The following is an 18,985-nucleotide window of genomic DNA, read 5'->3' on the forward strand; positions in this document are numbered from 1 at the left end:
AAACAAAACAAAGCTGGAGGACTGATAGTACCCAACTTCAAGCTTACTATAAAGCTACAGGAGTCAAGACAGTGTGATACTAGTGAAAAAACAGATACCCACATTAATGCAACAGAATAGAGAGCCCAGAAAAAGACACACAAATGCAGTCAACTAATCCTTAACAAAAAGTAAAGGCAACGCAATGAAGTCATCTTCTAAACAAATGGTGCTAGAACAACTGAATAGCCACATGTAAAAACAAATAAAAAAACAAGGAAGAAAGGAAGAAAAGACACAGTTCTTAAAAACTTTCACAATAATTAACTAAAAATGGAATACAGATGTAAATGTGTAATGTGCACAACTATAAAGCTCCTAGAACATAACATAGGAGAAAATCTAGATGACTTTGGGGATCACATGACTTTTAAGATGTAATACTAACAGCATGATCTATAAAAGAAAATTTGTTAGGCTGAAGTTCATTAAAATTAAACACTTCTACTTTGCAAAAGAGAATGAAAAGACAGCCAAAGACTGGGAGAAAATATATGCAAAACACCTATGTGATAAAGGACTGTTATTGGAATTATGTAAAGATCACTTACAACTCAATGATAAGACAACAAACCACTCAGTTAAAAAATAGGCTTAAAAAAAAAAAAAAAGGCTAAACACCTTAACAGAAGACACCTCCTTACAAAAAAGAAATACAGATGGCAAATAAGCAAATGAAAAGATGCTCCACATCATATGTCATCAGAAAAATGCAGAAAACAAGATACATTACACACCTATTACAACACCCAAAATCTAAAACACTGACAACAACAAATGCTGGCAAGGATGTGGAGCAACAGGAACTCTCATTGCTGGTGGGAATACAAAATGGTAAAGCCAATTTAGCAGACATTTGGAAGGTTTTCTACAAAACCAAACATACTCTTACCATATAATCCCACTCACTGGCATTTAGCCAAAGAAGTCAAAAACCTTCAACCAGATGTTTATAGCAGCTTATAACTATCAAAACTTGGATGCAACCAAGATGTGCTCCAATAGGTGAATGGATAAGATGGTATATCCATACAATGGGATAGAAAGAAATGTGATAAAAAGAAATGCACTTTCAAGCCATGAAAAAAAATAGAGAAACCCTTAAATGCGTTATTACTATGTCAAAGAAGCCAATCTGAAAAGGCTACATACTATATGATTCCGACCATATGACATTCTGAAATGGCAAAAGTATACAGACAGTAAAAAGCCAGGTGTTAGGAGTAGGGCTGCAGGGAGGGAAAGAATAGGGTGGAAGAGGTTAGACTACACGGATTTTTAGGGCTGGGAAACTATGCTGTATGACACTATAATGGTGGATATCATTATACATGTAATGGTACATGTCATTACACATTTGTCAGAACCCATACAACACAAAAAGTGAACCCAAATGTAAACCATGGACTTCAGTTAATAATATATCAATATTCATTCATTAATTATAACATATATCACACTAATGTAAGATATTAATAATAATGGAAGCTGTGTATGTGGGGGTAAGGGGATACACGGGAACCCTGTGTACTTTCTGATCAATTTTTCTGTAAACCAAAATGCCCGAAAAAACAAAGTCTATTAATGAAAAAGGCAGAAAATATTGACCTACCCATCTAAACACTTCAGAATCTTATGTTCCTTTAGGATAAAGAGAGATAATAATAAACAAAGCATACTTTAATGAAAATTATTACAAACTACTAGAATATACACACACATACACTTTTTTAAAAGTACTTTATTTTTTAGAGCAGTTTTCAGTTCACAGCTGATTTGAGCAGAAAGTCCAAGTTCCCACATACATCTGCTCCCAAACATGCATAATTCCCTTCACTATCAATTCCCCACCTCAGTGGCACTTGATACAATCAATGAATCTATACCAGCACGGGTTTATTACCCAAAATCATTTACATTAGGGTTCACTCAGTCATTACTTATTACATAGGTATTGAAAAATATATAATGACATACATCTATCGAGTATAACATGATACAAAATAATTTCACTGCCTTAAAAATCCTCTGTACTGCACCTATTCATCCCTCCCTCCACGAAAAATTTTGAAACCACTAATCTATTTATTGCCCCCATAGTTTTACCTTTTCCAGAATGTCATATAATTGAGATCATACATAGTCTTTCCAGATTGGTTTCTTTGCCTTAGCAATACACGTTTAAAGGTCCCCCCATGTCTTTGTGGCTTCATAGCTCATTCTTTTTTAGCACTGAATAATATTCCATGGAATGGATCTGTCAGTGTATTTATCCATCTTCCTCTCAAAGTGTGTTAATTCATCTATTCAAAGGACATCTTAATTATGTCAAAGTTCTGGCAATTATGACTAAAGCTGCTATTAATATTTGTGTGGAGGTTTCTGTGTGGACTTAAGTTTTCAACTCCTTCAGGTAAAGACCACTGAGTACAATTGCTGGATCATATGGGAAGAGTATGGTTAGCTTTGTAAAAAAACACCCAACTGTCTTTCAAGAAACTGTCAACTGTCTTTTTAAGGTGGCCATACTATTTTACACTCTCATCAGCAATGAATGAGAATTCCTGTTGCTCCACAACCTCACCAGCATTTCATGCTGTGGTAACATTTATAGTTGCTTTTAGTAACCAATGTTTCTTCTTTCAGCAACTGCAGTTCTGGCCACTAAAGGGAAACATTTCTGAGGCCACAAACCTCTGAATAGCTTAGAAAGAAATCAAAGTCAAGGAAAATGGTAAAAGACTAAGACTACCTGGAAAATATAGTAAATCCATTTTCTTTTCTGTTTTAATGTTTATTTTTGAGAGAGAAGAGAGAGAGAGACAGAGAGACAGAGTGCAAGCAGGGGAGGGGCAGAGAGAGGGAGACACAGAATCTGAAGCAGGCTCCAGGCTCTGAGCTGTCAGCACAGAGTCCGACGCAGGGCTCAAACTCAAGAATCACGAGATCATGACCTGAGCCAAAGGCACACACTTAACGGGAATGAGCCACCCAGGCATCCCAAGTGAATCCATATTCTATGAATATGACAACTATATGTGTCAAAAGATAGGTGAGTACACTATCAGCATTCCCAGGAGTAGGTGTTGGCAAATCCCAGTCATGTTTAGAGTAATATGAGAAATGTTAATGTCAGGAGAGCATTAACAAGTTCTTCCTTTCTTTTGTCCTAAGTGACTTAAAACTTATTTGTTTATATTCATTGTAATTACTAAGCAATCTGTACTAATCTGCCTTATTTTACCTGTATCTGTACTAATTTACCTTATTCTTCTGTATAAGATGAAAATCTTTTCCAAAAAGCATGAGTGCATGTTCAAAGCTCCGGCATTCTTCTTCTGTCCATGCAGTCATTCCTTCTAAAGAAATGTTAAAAAAAAAAAAAAAAAAAAAAAAAGATGTATTGATTGACCTCACATCTTTTATGCGAATTGCTAGTTTACTTTCAGTATGTTTCCCCCTATGAAAGGCCATTAACTAACTCCTTCCCTCTCCCTCTGCCTCTGCCTGTACCTCCCTCCCTCCCCCCCCCTCTCTCTCTCACACACACACACACACACACACACACACACACACACACACACACAGTTCTGTAATCCAATGATTTCAGTTAGGATTACCTAAAGTATACACATTATAAATATTACTTAAAAATCTACAATACCAAAATATAAAAACTAGGTTTTTTTTCTCTGCATGAAAGGATAAGGATGTAATTTTTTTAACTTATGCTCATTGTTTTTCTAATTTTTTTTAAACTATAAGCATGTATTTTTTTTTAATTAGAAAAAAAGGTTATTTCCTTTATGGGAAAAAAAGTTCCTTATTTTGCTATTATATCAAAACCATAGTGCTTTGGGGCGCCTGGGTGGCGCAGTCGGTTAAGCGTCCGACTTCAGCCAGGTCACGATCTCACAGTCCGGGAGTTTGAGCCCCGCGTCAGGCTCTGGGCTGATGGCTCAGAGCCTGGAGCCTGTTTCCAATTCTGTGTCTCCCTCTCTCTCTGCCCCTCCCCCATTCATGCTCTGTCTCTCTCTGTCCCAAAAATAAATAAACGTTGAAAAAAAAAATTTAAAAAAAAAAAACAAAAAAACAAAAACCATAGTGCTTTGAGACCATGAGTAATCAATATACATTTATTTAAAGTCTTTTTGCAGAGTGCTACACTCTGGAAATCTAACAGGAATAAGAAACAGCCCATGTTCTCAAAACACTAAATCCCATTCAACTTCCCAGAAGACACTAACAATAAACTCAAATCTATTTGGGGCAGAAAAGACTTGGGAGTTTTTTCCTCAAAGACATGGGAGACTACATCCCCATGAAGAATAGTCCACCATAAAGATAAAACATAGTTTGAACTCAAGAAAAAAAACCCAGTATTTAGTTCTCAACATTAGGAGAGCTTAAAATAAGCTTTTTAAAAAAACAACTTTTATAAGGAAACATTCCAAAAGACTGTCTCAACCTACAAGTTTAAACATACTCTTTTCAGCTTTTCTATTTGTGCCAAGCCATTTATATAATATTAGAGTATTATTTCTTTACCTACTTACTTAATGAAAGCCATGGTGCATGCAATTCACTTATATAATAACAAAACTACTGAAATTAAAGTTAACCATTTTCCTTGACACACACAAAGCAAAACCTAAGCGCTGTAAAAATTTTATTACATGATTACTAAAAACACCCTTCTTGTAATAAATTCAATGGAATATTTTATACATGTTTCTTTTTTATCTTTAATCTCCTTTCCATTTCCTGTTTGGTTTAAAAAAACAACTTTTTGTTCAGTGAAATCATAAAAATCATTCTTTTTAACTACTTTGGATATATTGTCATCTCTGGGGTCTGCTTTGTTCTGTAACTATTTCTTCAAGAAAGTGGAGGTGACAGGGGGGTAACTAATGTGTTTTTGAAAAATCTCTGGTACGTCTAAAAATAGAGGGCAAGAAAAGGAAACAATTATTCGCTATGAAGATGAACACCGATCTTACAAAACTGTTACAGGACTGCTCCATCCTTTATAATACTTTGCTTATTCTACTCCCCAAATGAGGATCCCCTGTCATTTCCCTCTCTTGATCCCAAGCTTTGCTTACCTTGAGATGCCTTTCCATTGCAGCAGTACCTTTCAATTGCCTCCTTTATATTATGGTTACACTTGAGAAGTTCATATAATGCCTACAAGAGAAAGAAAAAAACTATTCAATAAAAATTATCAGAAATTCATACTTAATAGCATTAAAACAGACAAACAACCAGGACCAGTAACAGTCCTGACAAATACTGTCTGAAATGCTCTCTAAATATGTAAGACATTTGAGGGTATGTTTGTCCAAACATTTAGTCTACATACCTATCCTGATGATAGACTCAATTATCTCAGAAGTTTGTTCATTTTCACTCTACCCCTCAGAAGTCACCCACTGGTATCACTCTTGACTTTATTTTTTATTGTCAGGCCATCTGAGCTGGGGAAATTTCCCTATTTTAGATGATTTTTCCAGTTGGGAAAAATTAGTATAAATATGGTCTTGTTCTTCACATCACCTACTCCCTGCCTTTTAGAGTGTCAATATAAGGAAACAGCTAGCCTGGAAGAGGATGCGTATTTTAGTGACTTGGGTTTATAACAGTCTCATTGTCTACTATGAAATGTATCATTTTTTAATCCTGTTTAAGATTCTTCCCCTCTCTCTGCCCCTCCCCCACGTGCTCTCAAAATAAATAAATAAAACCTTAAAAAAAAACCAATCTAGCTGCTAAAAGAGCATCTGGTAAATCAATATCCATTTCTAATTTTAAAAAGACAGGGGCACTTGGGTGGGTCAGTTGGTTAAGCGTCCAACTTCAGCTCAGGTCATGATCTCATGGTCTGTGAGATTCAAGCCCCGTGTCGGGCTCTGTGCTGACAGCTCGGAGCCTGGAGCCTGCTTCAGATTCTGTGTCTCCCTCTCTCTGCCCCTTCCCCGCTCACACTATGTATGTGTCTGTCTGTCTCTCTCTCTCTCTCAAAAATAAACATGAAAAGGGGCGTCTGGCTGGATGAGTCGGTTAAGCGTCCGATTTCAGCTCAGGTCATGATCTCACAGTCTGTGAGTTTAAGCCTCGCGTCAGGCTCTGTGCTGACAGATCAGAGTCTGGAGCCTGCTTCAGATTCCGTGTCTCCCCCTCTCTCTGCCCCTCCCCTGCTCATGCTCTGCCTCTCTCTGCCTCAAAAATAAAAACATTTAAAAAAATTTAAAAAAAATTAAAAAAAAACATGGAAAAAAAAAGACAAAAACTTTTTTCTTCATGTTTATTTTTGAGACAGAGAGAGACAGAGTGTAAGCAGGGGAAGGGCAGAGAGAGACAGAGACACAGAATACGAAGCAGGCTCCAGGCTCTGAGCTGTCAGCACAGAGCGCGACGCAGGGACTGAACTCACGAACTGTGATATCATGACCTGAGCCGAAGTCAGACGCATCACTGACTGAGCCACCCAGGCGCCGCAAAGACAAAAACTATTATATGTGTAAGCAGAATGTTACTACCTTACTATAATAAAGACAACCTACATCAAACCAAGCACCAATATTCTTCTTCTTTTTTTTTTAATGTTTATTTATTTTTGAGAGACAGGGAGAGAAGGAGAGAGACAGAGAGCAGGCGTGGGTGCAAAGGGTAGTGAGAGAGACAGACAGATGATCCAAAGCCGGCTCTGTGCTGACAGCAGACAGCCCAACACAGGGCTTGAACTCACAAACCATGAGATCATGACCTGAGCCAAAGTCGGTCGCTTAACTGACTGAGCCACCCAGGTGCCCCACACTGGTATTATTCCTAATGTAAAAACCTTAGATGATTACTTTCCATCAAAAGCAGGCCTCAAATCACTATCACTACCAAACATCTCTGAGTTATGGCTCCCTAAAGACTAGAAAGCCTGATAAAAACAACTGAAAAATTATTAGTTTCAACAGCTTGAGAAAAAATAAATTTTTAAAAATTGGTATTTCTCTATATTAACATACCATTATAATAGAGATCCCATTTACAAAAGTATTAAAATCACGTATTTCAAATATTGAAGAATTAAGTTAATTAGATGGATGTGATACCCAAACAAACAAAAACATTTGAGTGATTAAAAAAGTAAAATAAATGGAAAGTCAGACCATGTTCTTGAACTGGAAAGTTTAATGTTTTAAAGGCACTAATTCTTGCAAAATTAATTTATAGTTTCATGGATTATCAGTACAAAAACCCAATGGGATTTCTTTTTGACAGGTGAAAGATACTCTGAAATTCAGTTTCTATAACTTCTCTATGTTACTTGGGAATTCAAGGCTGAGTCCAACTATCACTGGATATTCATTTCAGTTAGGATCACCTAGGCTAAAGATACAGGGTAAAGAGTATACAAGAGGGGCAAAATGGTATCAGAGGGCAAAACTAGGGGCATCCAAAAAAAAAAAAAAAAAAAGCCCTAATAGGTATTACTCCCAGCCCCATCCCACATACAATCAGGAGTATTCTGCATCTATAGGTACACAGTGCTTAACAAATGCTCCTAAAGCAAATTTATACAACCTTAATACAAAATACTTTCAAACATTTCCTGAATAAAGTTCGAGAGTAATCCAAAGAGTATCTTTATTATAAAACCTACAAGTCTAAGCATAGAGAATGTTTAAGTTAAGTGACATTATAGCTACAGATGGAATATATAAAATCATCAGGAATGAGATACTAAAGAATTTTCAATGGCAAAGGAAAGTAAGTGACTCAAATTAAGATGTGCACATATACATAGAAGAAAAGACCAGAAGACATCAAACAATATGGAATGGTTATCACTACCAGCTCTTGGGACTTTTTATAAGCCAGTATTTTCCAAGTTTCAAAAATCTATCAGGGGGCACCTGGGTGGCTCAGTTGGTTAAGCGTCCAATTTCGGCCTAGGTCATGATCTCATGATTCATGAGTTCAAGCCCCGTGCTGGGCTCTGTGCTGACGGCTCAGAGCCTGAAGCCTGCTTCACATTCTGTGTCTCCCTCTCTCTCCCTGCCCCTTCCCCACTCGCGCTCTGTTTCTCTCTCTCTCTCTCAAGAACTAAACATTAAAAAAAAAACAAATTGGGGCGCCTGGGTGGCTCAGTCGGTTGAGCATCCGGCTTCGGCTCAGGTCATGATCTCACAGTTTGTGGGTTCGAGCCCCGCATCGGGCTCTGTGCTGATGGCTCAGAGCCTGGAGCCTGCTTCGGATTCTGTGTCTCCCTCTCTCTCTGCTCCTCCCCCACTCATGCTCTGTCTCTCTCTCCTTCAAAAATAAATAAAAACATTAAAAAAAAATTAAAATCTATCAGAAAAAGAGATATCCAGTTCACATGTAAGAAATATTTTAATCGAATATAAGAAAATCAAGCAGAGACTAGTTAGCTGCTGTTTCGACAAAATTTGAAGAATACCTGTTCATTGTCTCTTGTGTGTGTTCCTGCAGATATCCTATCCATTATTTTTTCATTTCCAGTTCTTAATGAGGTCTCAACAAGGTACTCCTTAACTTTGCTCTCCAAAACCACACCAGGACGCCAAAGTAGCTGGTCTTCATTTTCATACACTGTTAAAGAAAATCCCATTAACATACTAAATAATGAACATGCTCATAGATGTATACAAACTGTTCTTCCTCTTCTTTGATATGCTACACACTGGGACTATTTGAGGACACAAGCAATTTGATTGTCTGGCAAGGTGAGTCCTTCATTGGTAAAGGTTTAAAAAAAATTTTTTTAACTTTATTAAGGGCCAAGTGTTCCAGTGGCTAGAGCAAGTAGCTTTCTCGCTGGTTGGATTTACTATCCAATCAGAAGGCTTTCTATGCCCTGTAAAATCTAATGTAAAACTCAGAGGAGAGGTTTTATACTCTCCCTAATGAGGGAGTAAAAATAACCTGTGAAAATTCTTTAATAACCTCACTGAACTCCCTGTCTTTATGATGATTATATACAGGTTAAAAACTGTAAAGAAATAAAACAAGCAAACAAAGATCAATAAAAACCAAAATATCTGCCAATAATGAAATACCTAAGAAAGGTAGGTTTTTACTTTACTGATTTCCTCCCAAAAGGTGAATTTTATTTAAAGGAGGAAGCAAATTAATCAAAAATGAATGATTAACAGTAAGAGACGTAAACTTTCCAAAATCTCTTCAAGAGGCTGATATACTAATGAGTGACATGTCACTCAAATAAGGTATATATTCTATCAATGTCCACATTGCCACTATAATTAAAGCTTCTACTTCACAAAATTAAGTAACACAGAGGCCCAAGTACTTATCCCATTGCTTTAAGTGCAATGCATTCTTCAAGTGTGTAATAAAATAATTTGCTGAAATCTCACTATGTACCAAGGACCGTGATAAGTGCTTTACATTCACAACTGTTGGGAATCACCACAGGAAATCACCACTCCCAGTGAGCAGGAAAGTTAAAAATAAAATATGCCTGTGAAATAATAAGACTGACTTTTCATGTAAATTTCTGGAACCAGTTTCTTTCCTCTTCGGTCAAAACTGAAATAGGTAAAATAGTTTGGGTTTATTCCCTCTAAGTATAGAGAAGGTATATCTTTCCTTCTGAATGTGTAGAACTGAGAGATGACTACCTCCATTACGTCTAATCTAAGAACTGACAGCTGCTAAGCATGTATTTGACTTCCAAGGTTTGTGTGGCATTTCGGTGGACAACTGGGGCATCTGAAGGTGATCAACTACTGTTTGCTTCCCTGGGAGAATATCACTTTGAAAGCAGTTTAGGAAAATGTTGTTGGTAGGGACTGAAAAGGCTAAGAACCCTAGAGTTAGCCAGTCCTTCCTTCCTTCCTTTAAATAGAGGATGAGCTAACAAAGAAAAGGAAGAAAGACTCAGGAAGGGTTGTATCACTGTGACGCTTTGGCCCCATCATGTCATAAGAACAAATAAACTCATTAGGGAAAAGGTCAAATGCACATGGCCAAATCTACAGGCTTCCCAATTTCGGCTAGAGAAATGTACCTGTATCTTTATTTTCCACCACATTTTCAGAACCAACTGTTAACTAGGATCTAGCAAAATTGTGAAGAAAAAACTGATTACACTTAAGTAGGGGTGTACAAAACAAGAAGAATCCTTGTATTCTACCACCTTCTCTTTCAGGGCTCACACAAAATTTCATCTATATTCTTTATTCATTAAGAGTTGTCTTTCCAAGAGGATTTTATCTCTCAAATACTCATTATCTCAAGTGGTAAGATTCTACCCACTTCTACTAAAGTGGGATGTGGGCCAAGCAGCTGCACCCTCAGAGACATTCCACTACTTTAGCAGTTGCCTTCGCATACCTGTAAGGCTAAGAAGCACTGTACGGAGAAGAGAGTGGTTCTCCAAGCTCCGAAGTTCATTTCGATATATTATTCCTAAGTCAGTCCCAAACTTTCACTGACTCCAAATTTATCTTTATACTGCCAAGGCTGGTATATAATCAGATAACTAAACAAACAAATTAAGGGGTAAGAGCCTACCAAATATTATCAATATCAAAATCAAAAGCCTCCTTACCTTTCTCATCACCATCATACTCTCCAAGGTACGGAGGAATCTCTGCCTGATATTGTAAACCAATCATTATTTCCTACAAGAAAATTCAGAAGTAAAAACACCCTATAAAAATAAATTCTGAAAAACAAGTTCCAACTTATTAATCAGTTACAAGTCAAAAGAAATTTCATCTTGTAACAACAAAATTATCTTAAGTTACTTCAGAAATGTTTTTAAAAGTTATGTTAGTCCAAACAGTCCACTAACTTCTGATGGTAACTCAACTTACTTTCCTCAAATCTTCAGGTGAGTTACCACTGTCTGTTTCAACATCTTCAGCTTCTGATTCCTTATCTCCATCACATGTAGTATTTGCTTAAAAGAAGAAAAGTAAATTTTAAAAAGGTTTTTTTGCCTACTTTTGCAGCACCCGGAAGAACAGCTGGCACATGGTACATTATAAAAGTCTGAATACATGAGAGTAACACAAATATACTCAACTTCTTGTACTATTCTCAGATCTTAACACCAGTCAAAACAAGACACTGAAAATACTAAGAAAGTGTATATATCCTTAAAAATTTTTGGTCTAGTCATGGGGCACCTGGGTGGCTCAGTCAGTTAAGTGTCCAACTTCGGCTGAGGTCATGAACTTGCTTTTGTGGGTTCGAGCCCCGCATTGGGCTCTGTGCTGACAGCTCAGAACCTAGAGCTTGCTTCAGAATCTGTGTTTCCCTCTCTCTCTCTCTGCTCCTCCCCTGCTCGTGCTCTGTCTCTCTCTCTCTCTCAAAAATAAAGATTAAAAATGTTTGGTCTTGTCAAAGAGTTTGGGAAGGTAAAAGGAAAACCACTACGGTCACCTTAAAAAAGAACAGAAAGCACTGGAGGTCTTATTATATACTAACTCAGAATGGGACATAGACCAAGATGCACATTAAGTCCATCAAAATTATATTTTTGTGCACATACAAGCATATATGTATTTGCATTTGTTAAGTGAACAGTTCTTCTACAATCAAAATACCTAAAAAAATAAGCAAGTTTGCAGATAAGAAATTATTTCACTTCAAAAACCTTTCAATATTACTGATATACATTAAGACATAACACCAAGAACTAAAACGAAAAAATAAATAAATCGCTAAAAAATACTTTTTAAGCATCTGATAGTTTTCAAAACCAGGAGAGTAAAGAGCCTTTTAAGAGAGTCCAAAAAATTTCCATGAAATTTCATGGCTGAAGAATTGTTTCCCATAGTAACAGATGAATCTTGGGAAAGAAAATGTACAGCCTTGCAAAACTAAACAAATACTTTAGGTTTTTAAAGGACATATTAGTTTACCTCTATCCCAATAAAAAAAGTGATAATCTTATTTGGATTATTAAAGGACTGCACGTCAATTAAAGAAAACACTTAGAATATTCTGACAAACTATTGAATGCCATTAAGTGTACCTAAGCTAGAGTATCAATGCTACTATTAATCAGTAACGATTGGGTTTCTTACATCGTAAAGGCCTAGGAAAGAAATCGGAAGTTTCATGGGATGTCACAGATGGTGTCAGGTCATCTGCAGAAGACTGAGTTTCCTCATCATCACCGGACAGCAGGTCTTTAGCAATTTCCTCCTATAAGAATAGGAATGCAGTGTTAGAGTTAGAAATTATTACATCTCATAAAAATATTTAAGAATTTAAAAAAATTTAATAAAAAAATTATTACAACTCATCAATTTAAGAAAAAGTCTTCATGATATTATTCATAAATATATTACTATGGTATTATGATACAAGTAAGAATCTGTTGAAGCCCCCTTAGTTTTGAGAGAAGTAAGTCTGAAATGCTCTTATAATTTACTTCATATACATAAATAGTGGTAACACTTAATATTTAATTACATATAATACTTAGTAACTTTACTGCTTACACACTTTTAACAAACAATTTTGCTTAACTTATGGATAAACAGAAAGCTCATATGAAGCTGCAGGCTAAGTTTTAGTGACTTTACAACAAAAATAATCTTACTTCTAAATGATTAATAATTAAACTCGGGGCTTCTGGGTGGCTCAGTCGGTTAAGCGTCCGACTTCAGCTCAGGGCACAATCTCGCAGTTTGTGAGTTCGAGCCCCGCGTCGGGCTCTGTGCTGACAGCTCAGAACCTACAGCCTGCTTCAGATTCTGTGTCCCCCCTCTGTCTCTCTGCCCCTTCCCCACTAGTGCTTGTTCTCTCTCTCTCTCTCAAAAATAAATAAACATTAAAAAAAAATTTTTTTAACAATTAAATTTTCTGCCAACATAAATAAAACAAAACCAAAAACTTCTCCAAACTCTTCTCTTCCAATAATTTAAAAAATCTAACTAATGAAAAGCTCTGACTAGTGATATAACTTTAAAAGAACAGATTTGAATTTATTATTTAAGTATACAGTTATCTTATGCCTGGTACCTAGTAGGCACTCAATATTCGCTAGGTGACTATAATCATTAAGGTATGGTACAGTAGTATCACATTTGATTGGAAAGGGGGAACAACAAAACTCACAGGAAGAGGTTCCAAGATGTGGATTCCTCTCCCTGCCTGATATCTGAAAGGCAAGGAAAGCTTTCCAAAGACCAAAGAAAGTTAGCAGAGACCATGGTTGTGTGAACTTTCCTCAGCAGGAACTATGCCTTCCCCACAACCAACAATGTTACAGATACATCACAATGGTCTTGTCTACTGTGGCTGCTGTCACTCACAGAGCCCAACAAAACAGAACTTCTCTCTAACCACTCCACATCTAAGTCAGCTTGGTTTGAAGGCTTCTGAGGGATTTATTAATCAATGCGTTCAAGTAGTCAGAGGATCAAAAGAAGTGAGGGCAAAATCTAAGTTTAGACACAATATATCAACATAGGGAAGAAAAAATTGGGGGAGAACACTCAAACATACAAAGCAGCGGGAAACTATTAGTACTTTTAAAGTAGTGTGATCAAATCCAAACAATATTTAAATTGGGTCACCAAAATGACAAGAGCAATGGGGGCCAATAAAAAGTTTACATTTCAGAACTATAAAATGCTTTCAATTAAAAGGAAACTAATAAAAAACAACCAATGATAATGGCTATTTTTGGATCTGGAATTTTTCTTTTAAATGTTTGTTACTTACTTTGTCTAGTGTCATGTCTGGTAGTTCATCAGCAAGTTCACTTGGGGAGCTATTTGCACTGGAATTTGCAACTGCTGGAATTGTAGGTTCATAGCCATAGAATGCCAGTAAATCTTCTAGAGGCATGTTTCCTTCCTAGTCAAGCCAAGGCACAAACATAAACTCAGTAAATGCCACAATACAGAAGTACAGATAAACTTAATGTTCATAAAACAGATTAACAAAACAGCAGTATCAAATCAAAGCCAAGTTTTAGTTTTTCATTTTGTACTACTGCCAGAAAATAGGCTTAAAGACTTAGAGCTTTTATTAACATATTAACAAAAGCCTTAAAAATTAACATCTTCATTTTTATTTTCCAGCATCATTTCACTATTTTTTTTAATGTTTATTTATTTTTGAGAGAGAGAGAGAGAGAGAGCGTGAGCAGGGGAGAGGCAGAGAGAGAGAGAGGGAGACACACAATCCAAAGCATGCTCCAGGCTCTGAGTTATCAGCACAGAGCCTGGTGCAGGGCTCGAACCCACAAACCAGGAGATCACGACCTGAGATGAAGTCAGATGCTTAACCAACTGAGCCACACAGGCCCCCCCTATCATTTCACCCTTTAAAAAATTCCTCAAATATTTGCTTTAGTGACTTTTATTTTTTTAGCATTCACATTGGTATAATGATTTGCCTTGAAAGCATTCACAATTAATCAATCAATAACTTCATGTAATTTTTAGCTTGTTTCTTCACAATTAACAGTTGACCACTTGGTTTATTCTTCATATTAATGAAATGATACCTGAAGGGAAACCACTGCTGAGCATTCACTAACACCAACAATATTTATATATTACTTTTAAAAATTATCCTTTTATATTACTACTATCATAGCTATATTCTGTACACTTGTTTTAGGTTTCTCTTCCATAACCATCTACTGAAGTTTGTATCATTACCACCATTTTACAGGTGACAAAACAGAAGGCTCAGTTCTGGGTTCAAATCCTAGTACCACTTACTGGCAGCACTGCTTTGATAAAACCACATACTTTGGCTGCAGTGCTTCCTGTGTAATGAGTACCTATGCCGTGCCACATACTGGCACCCTCTTCCCCCAACTAATCCATCAGAAAATAAGGAGTGTATTTCCTTTTTAAAAATATCTTAATTCAACTACTAAAGTGTATAGAACTATTTATAATTATTCAAATATATGAACACAAAACAATGTATCTATAGACTAATTTTTTCAATATTGTAAAGATGTTTATGCCCATCTATTAAGAGATTCATTAAGCTTGCTTATGGGTTTAGTTTTCTTTTTAAGGCAAAATGCCTAAGTCATGATGCAAAAAGCATGAAATGCTAAAGCAGAGTATGTAAAATATATCCACAGCATATCACAAAGTGAGCTGAGAGAAGCCAGTGATGATTCTAGAAAGCCACTGATTGCCCACCAGGCCCCACAGGGAATTCAGGCTCTGGGGGTGCCCAAGAACCTGACCTTCACCTTTATAGGTCTACTAGAACTTACATTTTTCACTGTGCCTTATTAAAACAGATTCAAGCGAAATGAATTTGGAATAAGGTTTAGGACAGAATGCTACTTTGTAAATTTGCTGTAGGAGACATGTGCCTTTTGCAGTGACCATACCAATCATGTCACTCATGAAATCCTTTCAGCTTGGGATTGAAATCAGTTAAAAAGCTGCTTTGGTAGCATGGAGTCAGCACAAATTGAGTTGGATGGTCAGGATGGACAGAAGTTCACCCATGCCATGAGGAAACCTCGTGAATTATTCTTCTCCTGAATCAATGAACAGAACCCCTCAAATGTGCCCAGGACCAGATTTAGAGTCTCCTTAGCCCTGCTCCTTGCAGACTCCATGCAGCCTATTCCCTTTGGCTCATATTGGTTTTAAGAGGAGACTAGGTTGCAGCCTTTGCAAACCATCTGTCATCAGTATTTCTCCAAAACCTCAGAAGTTTCAGATTCTCTCCGTGACCTGAGGAGATGTCAATTTTCACTCATCATACACAGGCAGGTCCACTTTTCCATCAATACAGAATTTATTGCATTCTAGATACTGTGCAGAGGCTACTAGCTATGGATAGAGAAAAGAAAATTTATAGAAAAATCCCTGCTCTCAATGACTGTACTCCTGATGGAAGAAACTGGTAAGTTAACAACTATAATACAATGTGTTGGCTGCATTAATCAATTCTGGAAATAGCACCATACACTGTTGAGTACAGAGAAGGGAAGAACTACACTCTGGGAATAATGGCATTTCCTCATGGGAATACATGAGGTTAGGGAGGTACCACATAGGATGGAAAGACTGAGCTAAGTCTTGAAAGATGAAGAGGGATTTGACAGATGAGGGCTATATACTAGGGACTCGTGGTATATCATAAGAAACACTGACTGAGCAGTTACTGTGTGCCAGTAGGCCAGTGTGCCAAGTGCTGGTATGAAAACAGGTCTTGCCCTTCTACAGTTTACAGTCAGTGCAAAGGGTGGGGGGGGGGGGGGCGGGGGCGCAGAGATAATGACAATACACAAATACAGAATTGCCAATTATGATGAATGCAATGAAATAAACAGGGTCCTGAAATACAGAATAATGTCGAGAACCTACTTTCACCAGGTCAAAGGAAAGACAGTGTCCTTTACTCCCAGGACAGTGGGAAGTAAATGGAGACTTTAAAAAAAAAAAAAAAGGCAGGTGGGGAGTGCCATGACTTCATTTCTTCTTCAATGCTGGGCAGCTACATAAAGAAAAGCGTGAGAAGATGGAGAGGTAAGAAAAAAGCAGGGAGACCACCTAAGAGCCTCATGCTGGATTAAGGTAGTGATACAGACATGGAGAGAAGTAAATAGATGATATACATCCGGAGGTGGAATCAAATGAGTTCCAGGATGTGAGAGTGAAAGGGGGAGACAAGGAGGATTCCCCAGATTTCTATTTGGGCAACTGCCTGCATGGTGATAACTTTTACTGAGATAGAAAGGACTGAAGGAAAGGTATGTGAAGGAAAAAAATTAAGAGTCCTGCAGAAGACACGAGTTAAATTTGAGAGGACTATGAAACATCTAAGCAAAAGAGTCAAGTTGGCCAGGAGCCTGGTGCTTAGAGGATCAAGCTGGGCTAAAGATATAAATCTGGCATTCATTAGCATCTAGATGATATTTAAAGCCACAGAAGTTGAGAGGGTAGACAGAAAAGACAAAGGAATATATAGTTTATTAGAAGAACTTTCAGATATATTACCCTAAAGGCAATGGGACACATCTAAAAAATTTTAAACAAAATATGCATTTTGAAAGTAACATCCTGGGGGGAGTCCAAGAATGAGAACCTCAACTAAGGAAGGGAATTATCTGAGTGAAATTAAGAAAAAAGAATCTGTTTCTTGGCCTACATGATAAAGTGAAAGTAAGTGACAGTGAAGTCTACATGAACTACCTGTTTCTGGCCCAAAAAGGCTAAATACTTATAGCACCATTATGAAACAGAAACATCAGACAAATGAACTTGACGGTGGAGGGTAGGATGGTAAATGATAATTCAAGGCAAAAGTTGAAGCAGTGGGCCTGAATGAGATCATCCAGAAAGGCCATACAGAGTGCGAAGACAAAATCTAGAGGCCTGGGGAATGCCATCAGTTAAAACATGGGCAAAGGAAGAAAAGCTCATAAGTACAACAGAGGGAGATACTGGAGAGCAGAACTAGGTGAAAGCAGAATTACATAAGTTAAGGAAGAAACAACTATGGAGAGACCAGAGATAGTCACTTAAGTCAAATATCAAAGAGAAATCAATTGAGATATAGAGAGACATGAATTCTCTGTACCTATCAATCAGGAATTACTGGTGACCCTACAGACTATTGGGAGAAACAAAGTTGAGGACTGAATAGAGGGGGGAAAAGTGCATACACTATAAAAAAAGAATCACTAAAGATAACACAGGTTAAAAAGAATTTCTTCTAGGGCTCCTGGGTGACTTAGTCTGTTAAGTGTCTGACTTGATTTTGGCTCTGGCCATGATCTCATCATGAGACTGAGCCCTGCATCAGGCTCTGTGCTGACAGCATGGAGCCTGCTTGGGATTCTCTCTCCCACTCTCTCTCTCTGCCCCTCCCTCACACAGTCTCACTCACTTTCATTCTCAAAAAACATGAACATGAAAAAAAATTTTAATAAGGCATTTAAAAAAAAGTTCTTCCAAATGTAGGAAACATGAGAGTAGGACTTGCTATGCTGAAATAAAAAAAAAAAAAAAATAAGTGGGAAGAACAGACTCAGAGCATGAGGGATAGAATTAAGAGTTAGCCTGGGATATGGCATATACTCTAGGGACAGTAAAGAAAGAAGAAAGAATGAGTACAAAAGTTATATTTGTATGTGTGGGGCAAACAGGAGATTCTAGGTAGTCATTCATGAAAACCCTACTTTCTCTATAAAAATAATTATGGGGGCCCCTGGGTGGCGCAGTCAGTTAAGCGTCCAACTTCAGCCAGGTCACGATCTTGCGGTCTGTGAGTTCAAGCCCCGCGTCAGGCTCTGGGCTGATGGCTCAGAGCCTGGAGCCTGTTTCCGATTCTGTGTCTCCCTCTCTCTCTGCAACTCCCCCGTTCATGCTCTCTCTCTCTCTCTCTGTCCCAAAAATAAATAAACGTTGAAATAATTATGATCATCTGTTGAGAAAGAAGGTGGGTATCTTAGTGGAAACTTCACTAATACAGTCAAGGAATGGCACTAGTTACTAAAAGGGAGCTGATGTTAAAATACAGAAAAGGTGAATCTAATCTCTGAAGCACTTTACAAATGAAGTTTCTATTAGAGCCTATCAACATCTTAAAAGTTTGATCTAGCACCTTATTCCAGGTAGGAGGATTTTTCTCGGGTATTTTGTTGACCCTATTTAAATTTTAAGGAGCACATTGAGTCTACTCCTAAGGGAACTGTTTTTTAATGCAAAGGTTTTATATCAGAAAGAACATAAAATTTAGAGGCAGAGGACTCTGTCATTACCATAGACAAATCACCTAAAATCCCTCACCTCCATTTCTTTATCTGTAAATAAAGAGTATCATAATTTCCTTGATCCTATGATACATAACTTCACATACCACAAATCAGGATGCATTCCATTACCAACATATAGATTTCCCATAGTACTGTTCGTCTTGGCCCCCATCTATATAATTTCTAAATCTATGGTAC

General features: G+C 37.3%; 1 protein-coding gene across 6 annotated transcripts in view; it reads right to left on the reverse strand.

The window, feature by feature from the left end:
• MIER3 (MIER family member 3) overlaps positions 1 to 18,985 on the reverse strand; it is a 194,106-nt gene that overhangs the window by 6,246 nt on the left and 168,875 nt on the right. For 5 of the 6 annotated variants that reach the window (XM_047864619.1, XM_047864611.1, XM_047864627.1 and 2 more), the window contains 7 exons: positions 13,762 to 13,896; positions 12,114 to 12,234; positions 10,896 to 10,981; positions 10,628 to 10,700; positions 8,495 to 8,646; positions 5,145 to 5,226; positions 3,304 to 3,398 (listed from right to left, as the gene is read on the reverse strand). In XM_047864619.1, coding sequence (XP_047720575.1) covers positions 3,304 to 3,398; positions 5,145 to 5,226; positions 8,495 to 8,646; positions 10,628 to 10,700; positions 10,896 to 10,981; positions 12,114 to 12,234; positions 13,762 to 13,896 — 744 coding nt within the window. The remainder of the gene's footprint in view (positions 1 to 3,303; positions 3,399 to 5,144; positions 5,227 to 8,494; positions 8,647 to 10,627; positions 10,701 to 10,895; positions 10,982 to 12,113; positions 12,235 to 13,761; positions 13,897 to 18,985) is intronic. The other variant, XM_047864605.1, reaches the window with a different exon arrangement.

Source organism: Prionailurus viverrinus, chromosome A1, assembly GCF_022837055.1.
Source record: "Prionailurus viverrinus isolate Anna chromosome A1, UM_Priviv_1.0, whole genome shotgun sequence".
Lineage (NCBI taxonomy): Eukaryota > Metazoa > Chordata > Mammalia > Carnivora > Felidae > Prionailurus > Prionailurus viverrinus.